Source organism: Octodon degus, unplaced genomic scaffold (genome assembly GCF_000260255.1).
Source record: "Octodon degus isolate 3935 unplaced genomic scaffold, OctDeg1.0 scaffold00243, whole genome shotgun sequence".
Classification (NCBI taxonomy): domain Eukaryota; kingdom Metazoa; phylum Chordata; class Mammalia; order Rodentia; family Octodontidae; genus Octodon; species Octodon degus.
The window spans coordinates 1,078,392-1,090,950 of record NW_004524819.1 but is presented as its reverse complement, the minus strand read 5'-3'; the positions used below and the strand labels follow the sequence as shown (position 1 = coordinate 1,090,950).

Below are 12,559 nucleotides of genomic sequence, written 5' to 3'. Positions count from 1 at the left end.
ACCAGTATAAAGTAAAGAAAGTTCTTTATACAGAATGTGTGAAGGGGCCAGGGAGATGACTCAGTAGAATAAGTTGTTCTCTGGCAAGCACAAGGGCCTGAGTTCAATCTTCAGTTCTACCAAAAAAAGAAAAAATAAAAAAGAATGTGCTAAGATGCCCAAGATTAAACACAGTGTTGTAGGACACATGTATAATGTCATCATTTGTGTAACTGTATAACAATATGAGTATTGTATTGAAAGCATTATTTATTTAAGAAGAAAATACATCAACAACTATTAGTTCAAAGAGAGCTTACTTTGCAGCCTCTGATTGAATTTATCTTGTGAGTATAATAATACTTTTAAAAGAAAAACTAAAATAATGCAACTGGTTGTTGCCATGAAATCTATTCTCAATGCTCAGTAATTTAAAATTTTATTAACAATTAATATCATGGCATTTATTTGACTGACATCTGCAAGCAAGAACAAAACACCTTTCTGGTGTCAGGTGACATGAAGATGACCTGGAAAAAGGAAGAAATATGCTGAAGGGAGAAGTGGATGAATAAAGAAGAAAAAAGGCCATAGGCAGATTTGCCAAGGGAAATCAAAAGGCAAGCATTTTGGTACTTTCCCAGTGGCAGTTTCCTTCTTCCTCCCTTTTGAATTTGACTTTGTATGCAATTCTAAGTTAGAAATGAAAGACACTAGTCTTCCCAGCTTCCCTGAAACTAGGACTGGTCAGTGACCAAGTGCTAAGCAATGAGTCAGAGGGTCATTTCTTCCAGGAGAGAACATTCTCCATAATAAAAAGAGATGCGGAAAAAAATGCAGACCTGCCTTTCCTCCTTCAGTTATACAGGAACCCAATGCTTGGATTGTAAGCAGCCATCTTGAATACTAAATATGATACATTTCACACAGGAGAAGAGCAGAGAAAGCAGCTAGGGAGGGTGTGGGGTGGGACTCTCCCAAGTTGCTGAACCAATGTTAGAATGGCTTATTTCTGAACTCCTCGTTAAGTGAGGTAACAAATATGCCCATTTGATCACTTTTTTTGTTTAGTTTGTTTTCTTTGAGGTGAGGTCTTGCTATGCTGCCCAGGCTCATCTTCAACTCCTGGGATGAAACACTGCCCTTGTTTCAGCTTGGACTACAGATGTGTATCTGACTTCAAATACTTTTTATTGAGAATTCTATTATTTACTCACTTATATAGCTGCTTACCATCTGCCACAGGAATGCACTAAGGACCCAATTAATATGTTTGAAATGTTTCTAATCACAGCAGAAAGACATATCTTGAATTGAGCATCATTTTCTAGCTGATGTTTAGAATTACCTTGACATTTCCATTAGTAGAGGCAAAAGGGCTAACATTAATTTCATTAAGCAGTTGCTATGTGCCAAGCACCATGCAAAGTATGCTGCCTAAGAGCGATCAACATAAGACCTTCTAAGCTCTAATTGAGAAACTTATCTATATCTCCCATCTTATTTAAACAACTGATCATTCCTATTTATTACAAATGTAGAACATAACCAAAAATAGCACTTGTGACTCTGTCAACTATAGAAATCACAGATATATGCACATCACACAACAGTTATTGAAGATGTTTCAAAACACCATTGACTGTCAGCACTCTTTCAAAAGTACCATAGTTAGGCTCACTGTAAAGTCTTATTTAATGTGATGATAAAAATCACAAATGCTACTGCATCACACATTTTTAAATGTTTTGATAATTTTTCCCTTAATTTTATTGAGAAATAAATAGCAATGAGACAGTTTCAAATCAAATTAGTAGGACGGTTTCAATAACAACATATTGCATACATTCTTCCTAGTGGTTAATTGTTGTACAAGATGCAGACATGATATCCTATTTACAGACACTATTAGAACAAATCCCTCTACTCATTGGATTAAGGGAATGTAGCTGTACATCTATCCTAACTATTTTGAATACACAGATACAAAATGGACATTCATCTGTATCCCCCTTTTTTAGCTCCATCATTTGAATATTATAGGTGTGTGAACTCAGCAACATATTCCAAATTAGTCCAGTAGTCCATAACAGTATTGGCTCTTCCACTTGACTGGCAATGTCAGAAGTTGTTGACCTGATTCCCCTACAGCTCAACATAACCCCATGGCTTTACTTCTTATACTTCGTTTTTATACTTTTCTGCTAGATGGTTAAGACCAAGATAAAGCAAGACCTATATAACAAGAGTTGTAGCTTTTGGATCTGATAAGGTCAGTGAAATCTGCTCAGAATTTATTCTGAGATCCTGTACCTCAGATTGTAGATTCTTAGTCAGTGTCAGCCATGTGGATGAGTCATGGACATTGCTTGACCAATTTGCTCTCTGTGAAAGCCTGAGAAAAGGTTTTTTCTCCATGTGACTCTCCTTAGGCACACTCTACATCATTGATCACTTTCCTCTTTGGCCCCATAATCTCCTTGATCAGAAAATTTGGGACACAACTGAATTACATAATGCTAAAGTACAGGTTCTCATATGTCCTGAGTCTTAATTGACTTTGGGCCAAATTGACTTAGGGCCAAAATGTTGGCTTTCCTTGTGTCCCTCCTTTATCTCTAATTTTGGTCTGAAAACTTAGGTTGTTAACCCTCCAGAAGACAAGTTTATTGTTATTACCATACAACTTAAGCTGTTAAGCTTAGCCTCACTATCTGAATATCAAACATCTTAGGCATAACATGCAACAGGTATTTTTCATCAAGTATTGTTATGTTAAACTTTAAGTCCCTACAGAATACGACAAAAAATTTAAAAACATTAAAATATATTTAAAAAATAGGAATAAACAATTATATATGTTTACACAGAAATCTAACCATATTATAGCATTGTAGCAAGACAGTCCTGCAACACTCCTTTTCCTTTCTCCTGTCTTCATTCACCATGTTTTGATAATTGAATTGCAACATAGTTGACTTGCTTTGTAATGCTATGTGCTTTATTTATATATTTTAAAAAGTTATTTTAAGAAGAATTCCCAAAGCTTTTACCAGATTTATAAAGGAATCCTTAGTACGAAAGGAGTTTAAACTCTCATAATTAGTCCCCTCCCTTTGTATTATTTTTTTGCCCTGCTGATTTAACACAGGGGTTAATACAATCTAAGAACAAGCTGTAACACTGAGCTATATCCTCAACCCCTTAGTCATTCTTAATATTGTCCATCCATTGTCTCTTCAAAAAACCAAGGGTGATCAATATACTCCCTCGCTTAAACATGAAACAAATGTAAACACTTGACTTTGATTGACCTGATCCTGCAAGATCTAATCTAGCTTCTCTACATTTCCTTTTATGGTTTTTAACTTCTCTATTGTCCACTCTCTGCGCCAGCCATTCTGACCTTCTATCAGCTCTTGGGGCCCTCCTAGCCATTTCATATTCCAGAATCTTTATCTTTACCAAGAATGTCTACTCTTAGGGCAGCCACTTAATTCTCATACTATACTAATGAGGCACAGCATCCCTTTTACACACTTTCTGCCAAACCACCCTAAGCATCAGCTCTCCCTTATTCCATCTATGCCCCCATTTCTGTTTTCTTCTTTAAGATCACTTATCACAACAAAAGTATATTTTTTGTGTTTTTGTTGAGTACTGAATCTCAGTATCTATTAAAGTGCCTGACACAAGACAGAAACCTAATATTAAATGAAGAAATGAATGAATGAGAAAATGGTTCAATGATTTTTTTATTAATCCATTTAGAAATGTGGAAATTGAGGCTTAAAAATGTATATTATGTAAAAGTCATTTTATCTGGTGTCCTAGGCCTCCACTGACCCCACCACCTTTTCTGTTACGTTGGTACCAATTAATGGAAAGCAGAACAGAACTAATATAAATTTGCATGGCATAATTTCTTGGGGTTTCATTGTCCAGGTGTTCAAGCATATATCACCAACTAAGGGTCAAGCTCGTATTTGGATATGATTTTTTTCTGTGTGTCTGTCTCTCTGCACATACAAAAATATTTTTAGTTCTGAATCTTATAATCATGTAAATAAAATCAAATGGAAAAGAAAAAGTTCTAGAAAAGATAAGTCAAGGCAGGAACAAATTAGATAAAACCAGAGGCAAATGCTGATACATAAAAGTACATGTTAAGAGGCACTCATTGTATATTACCTTATATGACCCATAATTTGAGCCACATACCTCCTAGGATACAACACAAAGTCAGACACATTCAGTTACATGACATGTGAAAATAATCCATTGAATTCTAAGGAAGAGTCTACCTACTTCTGGTTTTAAATCTTGAAATAGATTCTTCTTGTGGATTCTTATAATGAAAGCATGGCAAGATATAGTAATAATCATTCTAAACTATGGCCTTATAAATAAATATACCAAACTTCATAAACACTTACATGTCTTAATAGACATGGCTGGTACAATGCCAAATTTTATGCACTATTATATTGCTTTATTATTCATATTATTGTCCGTGGACCAGCAACAACCTTAGCATTTAGTGGACTTGTTAGAAATGCAGAATATCAAGCCTCATCCTATTCCCAAATAAGAATTTGTGTTTTCATAACAAGATTTGTAGGTTATTCCTACCCACATGAAAGTTTAAGAAGCAGTGGTCTTATGGGTCAGTTGGGTCAAAGGAAAGTTTTGTAAGAAACTATAATTGATTTAATTCATTAGTTCAATTAGTTTTTACGAAGACCTCAGAAAAAGAAGTCATTTCTTTCAATGTGACACCAGAAGCACCACCATAAAGGAAAATACTGATAACGGAGATATCACTAAAAACATTTGATAAGGCAAATCATACAGTAGATAATATTTGTAGCATCACCAAAATGAAAAGTTGGGTACCTAAATATGTGCCAGCAGGTATGCTAATGCTTAAGATACAGCAAAGAAACTGAAACATCTCTACCCTTATGGAGTTTATTTTGTAACTAACGACGGCATAAATAAGTAAAATGAATAAAATAATGTAGAGGAGCTCCAGGGAGTTTACAATTTTAAATAGGGCAGATGGAAAAATCCTCACTAAGGAGTTAAAGAGACGTAGATGGTCATGGGGCTAGGTGTAACAAATGTAGGGGAAGTGTTCCAAGCCAGAGAACAGAGAGTACAAGCAGCCTGGGACAGAATAATGCTGAAAACAGCAAGAAGACCAGTGTGGTTGATGAAAAGTAAGCAAGAAGAGAAGTAGGTATTCAGGGGACGAGATCATGTGGGGCCTTGTCAGCCATTTTAAATACTGTGATTTTTAACTGTGAGATGAGAAGCCACAGAAGAAAAGATAATAGGGAGCCGCACAAGACATTGAGCAGGCAAAAGACATAATGAGATGAACTGTTAGGACTGCTTTCTTAAAGGTAGATGGAATAGTTTATTGGGAGAATCTGGCTGAGACAACAATGTACTAGTTACAGCACACTGGACTTCTCAGGTGACAAAGATGTACCAAATAGAGGGGGCAGATATAAGCTAGGGTAGTAACGAAGGGAACTGCCAGAGGAAGCTGAATATGAATGGCATTGGAAGGTGGAAATCCCTGGATATAGAGACAGATTATTCAGAGAAATGACACACAAGTTGGAAATTCAGCTTTATCAGTGCTTATGGGTCGTCTATTGAGGGCAGAACCATGTGCTGACTCAGAGTTGGGGGGGTGAGGATTGCTTGCTTAGACCCTACCGAATACCTTACAAGTGTGAATTGCTTGATTTTTGAACCTGTGACTAGCACTCAGATTACGTGATCTAACAGATTAAGAATTAATTTTTTTTCCACTTTGGAGTTTGTTCCATCTCCTGGAATCCGGAATCACACACCTCACCTGATTAGTACCAAAAGACAGGTTTTGTTTGGTGGGGGCACAGAAGAAAGGTCTTGGAATGTTTTTGTGGTTTGGCACTGCTGTGTTTCTGGCTATGAGCTGGTGGCTTTGCCACTCTGCCATTCCATTCTACAGGCGAGGCCTCAAAGTATAAAAAGAAGTAAAAGAAATCTTAAGGAAAACAACTGGAGAAAAACGAATTTGAAAATTACCTACCATCAGACAGCACAGTCTGAGAAGCAGAAGTAAATGCAATGCAAATGATATGTAAATAGCTCCGTGGCTTTCTAAAAGGTTTTATACAACTGGAAGGGCCCCTGGGAACTGCTAAGAGATAGCAGTGACTCAGAAGCAGAGTGAACTATTTCAAGACAACTTTGTCACACAGACCTTTGCTGGCCTGCTAGCACACTGCACATTCTTTAATAATCTTTTTTTCTCACTTGAATAAACCTCACCTGCTAGTAAATCAAAAGATATGGTCTGCCCCCATAGAGGTTATCTAAGTTAATTACACTCTTAAGGCATACAATACCATTAATTTTTCTTCAAATGCCCTTCTCACCCAAATAGAGCCAAGTTAACTGTGTCAGTTCTTCCCTTGAACAATATGTGGCTCCAGGGGATTATGAATGAAAGTGTCTCTCTTTCAGTTCTAGTTACTATGATTCTTTGGAGTTTTTTCCCCATCTACTCCACAGTAACTGGCATATGCTGTAGTCAAGCGAATCTGGAAAAAGAAACTATATTTATTCATAGTTGTGAAATCCAATTCATTTCAAGGAGTCAATGAAAAGCTATTCAAGAAGATAACCCATCAAGAAGGTTGTGGTTTTGACTATTCCAATTACAAGTTTTAATATGAAGAATGCACATTTGACCAAAGTAGGAGTACATTTCTGTTTACATTTATATATTTTAAAAAAGGATGGGGCTGGGGAGATGACTCAGTGGAATAAGTGCTTCTATGGCAAGCGCAAGGGCCTGAGTTCAATCCCCAGTTCCGCCAAAAGATAAATAAATAAATAAATAAAAAATAAAAAAGGATGTTCCCCTTAGATATGCACTGGATAAGAACCACTGTTGAACTAAATAGTGAGATAATAATTGTATCAGCCCAACAAAGGGGCACTTTTGTTTACAGAGCCCGGGGTCTAGAAGCAGCTTACCTCCACATGTCCCTACAAGTTCCCTTTCTTTTCTAGTACTTTTAACATTCAAAGGTGACCCAGAGTTCCACAGCAGGGTCAAAAGAAAGTAAACGCTTTCCTTATTCTTTTTGTTTGTTTGTTTTGGAAGTCTCAAGTGAAAGGATCACACTATCTGTCCCCAGAAAGCTGCTAGGCAAGGAGGAACCTGGGATGTTGTCGAGTTCAGTATAAAACAGGAATAAAAGGCAAAGTATGGAAATCCCAACAAAGGAGAGGTGGAAAAACGGGAGACGGGGGGGGGGGGGGGGGGGGGGAGGCGTAGGGTGAAAACGGACAAAAGCAGAAGATAAATCTTAAGAGACTAAAGAAATGACAGCACCAGACAAAGAGTGACAGAGACGGAGGAGAAGGTTCTGGGGCCGTGCTGCGGAGACGCGATTCCGGGACAGCGGCGGGTAGGCAGCGAGCGCCCCTCCGCGGCCGGGGCTGCCTCTTACCTCCTGGGCGAGTTTCTGCTTGAGCACCAGTGCGGCGCACAGGTAGCCCGCGCGGCCCACAAACAGCTCGTCAGAGCCGCACTCCAGGAAAGAGACCGGCGCGCAGACGGCGCACAGAGCCCGGAACTTGCCCAAGGGCTGCACGTAGTCAGACAGTCCCAGTGCGTGGTACACGAGGGTAGCTACCGCGTACACGCCCGCACCGCCGAGCAGGAAAGCAGCGCGGGTGTCGGCGTCCTGCTCGCCCCACTCCTCAGCACGGGCGCACGCGTCTATGAGGCGCTTGGCGGAGCGCAGGTAACGCTCCCGGGCCGCGGCGAAGAGCGGGCTCTGCGAGACGTGGTACAGCATGTAGGCCACCCCAGCCACGCCGCTGTACAGCCCCCCCTGGTAGTTGCTGGCCCCGGCCGTCGCCCCCCTGGCCTCAGCGCCTCCCCCAAGCGGGGGCAGCTCCTGGAGGATGCGCTCGATGGTGGCAGTGACCAAGGGCGCCACCGCCTCCTCGCACTGGCCCGCCAGCAGGCTGCCCTGGTAGTCATCGAAGCGGTTGGCGAAGCAGCGCTTGGTGTCCATGCTGTTGCCAGTACCCCACAATGTCGAGCCGGGGACCGCTTAAGGGTGCGCCCTGCCACCCCAGTGCACGACCTCTGGCTCCCTGAAGCACTCAGATGACGGCGTATGCGGAGGGTATGGAGCGAGAAGGGTGAGACGGGAGGTGACAAGAGGAGGCGGGTACGAGAAAGAAGCACGGAGCGGATGGCCAAGTGGGGCACCGGGCTGCCGCGAAGCTCTGGAGTGGCCCTGGTAAACACGGGGGATGAGCGTCGTGCGCCCCGCTCCCAAAGGCTGCACGCCCCCTCCTGCGCTGCCGCAGCTCCGCAGCCTCTCCCAGGGACCGAGGTTATCTCTTGCAGGACCCACGCGGGGAGCGCCACTCCTCCCGCTCCGCCCTCGGCTCCTCCCCTCCCGGCCGAAGGCCAGGGACGTATGGGACAATCTGGCATGCTGAGACCGGGCGTTAACACACCTGGCAATGGAGGTGACGACCTCAAGTACTTCAAGTGCGGTGCTCAGGTCAGACGAATGAGCTTACGTGCTTATTAAAACCGAAACCCCTCAGGCTTCACTCTCGACCTATTGAATATTTAGTAAGATCCCTAGGTGACTAGAAAACACATTCAAGTTTTAGAAGCCACTGAACTAGGCTATGGTACCAGGAAAACAATAATGGGAAGCCCCCTGAAACTGAATGAAATGTTCAAGTTTGTAATTTATTTTGGGCACTTCGAAGTTTTTATTCTCTTTGCACCCTAAAGCCTAGGGAATTTGTGTACATCGTGTTTCCTATTATAAAGCCAAAAGATCTCAATACAATTTTTTTTCTTGTCCTTGATTATTTTAGTTGTTCTTTTACTTTGGTTTGGTTTTTTTTTTTCAATATACAGGATTAGAAAACAAAAGAGCTATACCAATTTAAGGCGAAGGAGTAGGTTCTTCCCTACTAGCCTCCCTCCTCACATCCTTGTGTAGAGTTAAAGGCCAATAAACATCTGAAAATCATAACCAGTTAATACAAGAATGAACTCTGTGTGAGAATTTAATTAGGGTTTTGATCATTCTGCTGTGTTCTTAGGTTTCTCCTTGCCTCCCTTCTGGCCCGTGTTCGCTCCTGTTTTGTATAGACAAGCATTATTTAGGGATTCCTATATGTCCAGGAACCTCAAAATGTATGAGAAACATAGACTTGGTCCCAGAACCTTGGAACTTACATTTCAGTGGAAGAGACAGAAAATAAATAAGTATACTGTACAGCCTTTTGCTAGTTTCTCCCTCCATCCTTGCTAATGTCCTCTGGAAAAAGACTTAATTTGCCAAGATTATGGCCATTACTGACACATTCAGGTACACAATTCAGGGATAATTTGTCAGTCTCTGATAATGCTACCAAAATAGGCTTATTTTTATTACTACAAATGGTGATGATGATAATGATAATAACAATGCAGCTAAATCCACTTTACACAGAGAACTTAAGAAGTTAAAAGGAGAAAGGGCATCAAAAGAAGAACTTGAATGTTTAACCTTGAGGGTTTCTTGCTCATACAACCATTGGAGTAGGCATTAAAGATCAATTTTCCCCGCAGACATAAAGAAATAAAGTACAAGACTTTCCAGGCAGAAATGCAGCCTTATCCCACTTCGTTCCCTCGTACTTCATTCAGCCTATTAGAAAGCTAGAGGCAGTTATGGTAATTCAGACTCTGATTATCCTTCCATACATCCCACCCCAGAAGTGGTATCAGTAGCAATGACAAGCACCTGTGCTGACTGACTTCAAAATAGCACTGTAAACATGTCACCAAAAGAATGAGCTGTTTTTCCTCAGTTTTGTCACTTGTCTGTTCTTAAAGTTGTCCAATGATCATAAACTCTCATAGCATCTAAAAAGTTTATTGTTCACACACCTATAATCTTGGCTGAACTCACAAATGCATACGGATGTGGCTGGCTCTTGCATAGAGAGACTAAAGCAGCTGGTCTGTGGCCTACATATGCCTTATCCCCAGCAGGCCCACCTTAGCATGCTTGCCTGGCAATGGTAGAAGCCCAAGAACAAAGAAGAAGTGTGCAGAATTTCTTATGGTCTAGTTGCTGAACTGGTATAGTCTTTTCTGTTTCTTTCTATTAGCAAATCACATAAAGAAATAGCAAGTATTCGTGTAGAACTCCAAAGTTCCCTGTTCCTTTGTGAACAGGGCGTGGGTTTCTAAAAGTTTCTTTTGGAAAGTGATGGAAATGAGTAGATTAGTGCTCATAAGATGGATATAAAGCAAATCATATGACACAAGCAAGAAGTTAGAGATATCCAGAAGCCCTCTTGAACTCATAAGAGAAAAATACCCTTTAACCTATATAATGTTTTCTGAAAGATTTCACTGCTTTATCTGCTTCACAGCCACCTGCCAAATCTCCAGCCCCAAATATCCTTCAGGCTGGAGCAAGCTGCTTAAACAACTTGAAGCCCCACCGCTAATTATCACTTACTTAATTTGCAAGCAGTGTTAATTATTGTACTAGTATTGCACTGTTAGAATACACATTTCATGAAGGTAGGGATTTTCTGTTATATTTACTTACTGAGATATACCAAGAGTTTAGAACAGTCCTTGACTATTCTGTTACTACTACATGTAGTAGGTTCTCACTAAAAGTTACTGAAATGAATGAATTAACATAAGAATATTATTATTAAAGTACTCTGGAGTATAAAATACAACATGAGGTCTTCACTAAGACATTAACTTGGTATTTAAACCAGTATGTTATTATTGGATCTTGATGGTCTTTCTTGTACATGAAAGAATATAAACTATCTGCAGTTTCTGCATCCTAATTTTGTCTGTTTCTCCAGAAGATCTGCTGACCTCTATACTTTACCTTGAATTTGGTGACTTCACACATTCTATTTTTACTGACTAACCCTGTGTGACAGACATATTTTCCAAATATGGCCACACAGTATCTCATATACCACATGCTCCTCTGCTTTCAATGTGACCTTGAGATTTCTCTCTTCAGGAGGTAGGCACAAGTCACCTACTCTTGAATTTCAGTAGGCTAATAATTCTCTCAAAACCAGTAGACTATAATAGAAATCTCACAGCATAAAAAACAAGGCTGACTCATAAAAGGGGATGTAGCTTCTATCATATATCTTAGCACACTTGCATTTTGACCCTTGAGATGCCTGTTAAGAATCTCACTGCTCTGAAGCTGCCATGTTGTGAGGGAGCCCAGACAACATGAAGAGGCCACACGAAGGTGCTTGAAAGGATAACATAGTGTACAGAATGAACTGACAGCTATGTGATGGAGGCACCCTAGGCACCTAGCCTGATACATCCTTCATATAATTGCAGCTGCAAATGATAACCACTATCTGAAAGTGTTATAGATTTTCTAATTTGCAAAATTATGAACAAAATACTGTATTCATCTTAAGCCTCTAAGCTTTATGATACCTTAATACGTAGCTATGATAATTAGAATGTCCTGCTAGTTTCCCAGTATCAAGTGCTGTTTAAGGCCCCTCTGATAAAGAATATCTGATCACTAGGGCAATGAACAGTTGAGAAGAGAAATATTTCAGAAAAATCTAAAAGACAGGAGTGTACATGCTCCCATAAATTTGTATTATTCCACAATATTTCCAAAGGTATTAATGACCCAAGAAGAAGAGTTCAATCTATATGATATCTTGCCAAGTCCATTTACTTCACCTCTATCAGCAAGATTTGTCTGATACTTACAGAATTTCTGACAGTATTTGATAACAGGTAACTCCCAACACATGGTTTCTATTATTATGGTGAATTATCCAACCTCTATTTCTTCTTCGGTATTTCCTTATGATGCAGATTATATAAAACTATTGATGGAAAATAGTTTTGTTTAATCAAATAAATCACATAAAATCATGCAAAACTACTCAAGAAAAAGAATTTTAAAATCAAAGTGCTCCTCATGCAAATCATTGCTATCAAGGAGTGAATATGAAAAAAATCAGCATTTGTAAAATTATCAAATTGTACCTCTTAAGGTTTAACACATTTTATTAAAAAGGTTTTCAGAAAGCTTTCTGAACTTTTTCTCAAAGGATGTATCATGAACTTGGTTGAAATAACTGAACTGTGCTACATCTGGTCCTTATAACATGTCCTCAGTGGAGATTCATCCCTAATTTATTAGATTAACAAACTAATTGGAAAATTCTTCAGCTCTCTCATCTTATACAAGCTCTTCTCTAAATGACAGCCAAAATAGTCAGTCAGAGACTGTCTTTTGACATGCCAGTGTTCTGTATGCTCCTCAAAGAGAAGCCCAGAGACCATAGAGTGGCCTACTCAGCCTAGTATCATCTGGGCCTCACCTTTGCAGCCAGTTTTCCCATTTCTCTTCTATTTCTTTAGATCTTGCCATACTGGCCACCTTATGTTCCTAAAACATACTAGTCTATACATTTCCTCTCCCTGGGGTATTTTTTTAAAAGGTATGTTCAT

At 39.8% G+C, this 12,559-nt stretch overlaps 1 protein-coding gene across 1 annotated transcript in view; it reads right to left on the bottom strand.

Moving 5' to 3' along the window:
- Positions 1-8,375, bottom strand: part of Lancl3 (LanC like 3) — a 166,310-nt gene extending 157,935 nt beyond the window's left edge. Inside the window, exon 1 of the mRNA XM_004645896.2 lies at positions 7,500-8,375. Coding sequence (XP_004645953.1) covers positions 7,500-8,072 — 573 coding nt within the window. The 5' untranslated portion in view covers positions 8,073-8,375. The remainder of the gene's footprint in view (positions 1-7,499) is intronic.
- Between the last annotated feature and the right edge of the window lie 4,184 nt (positions 8,376-12,559).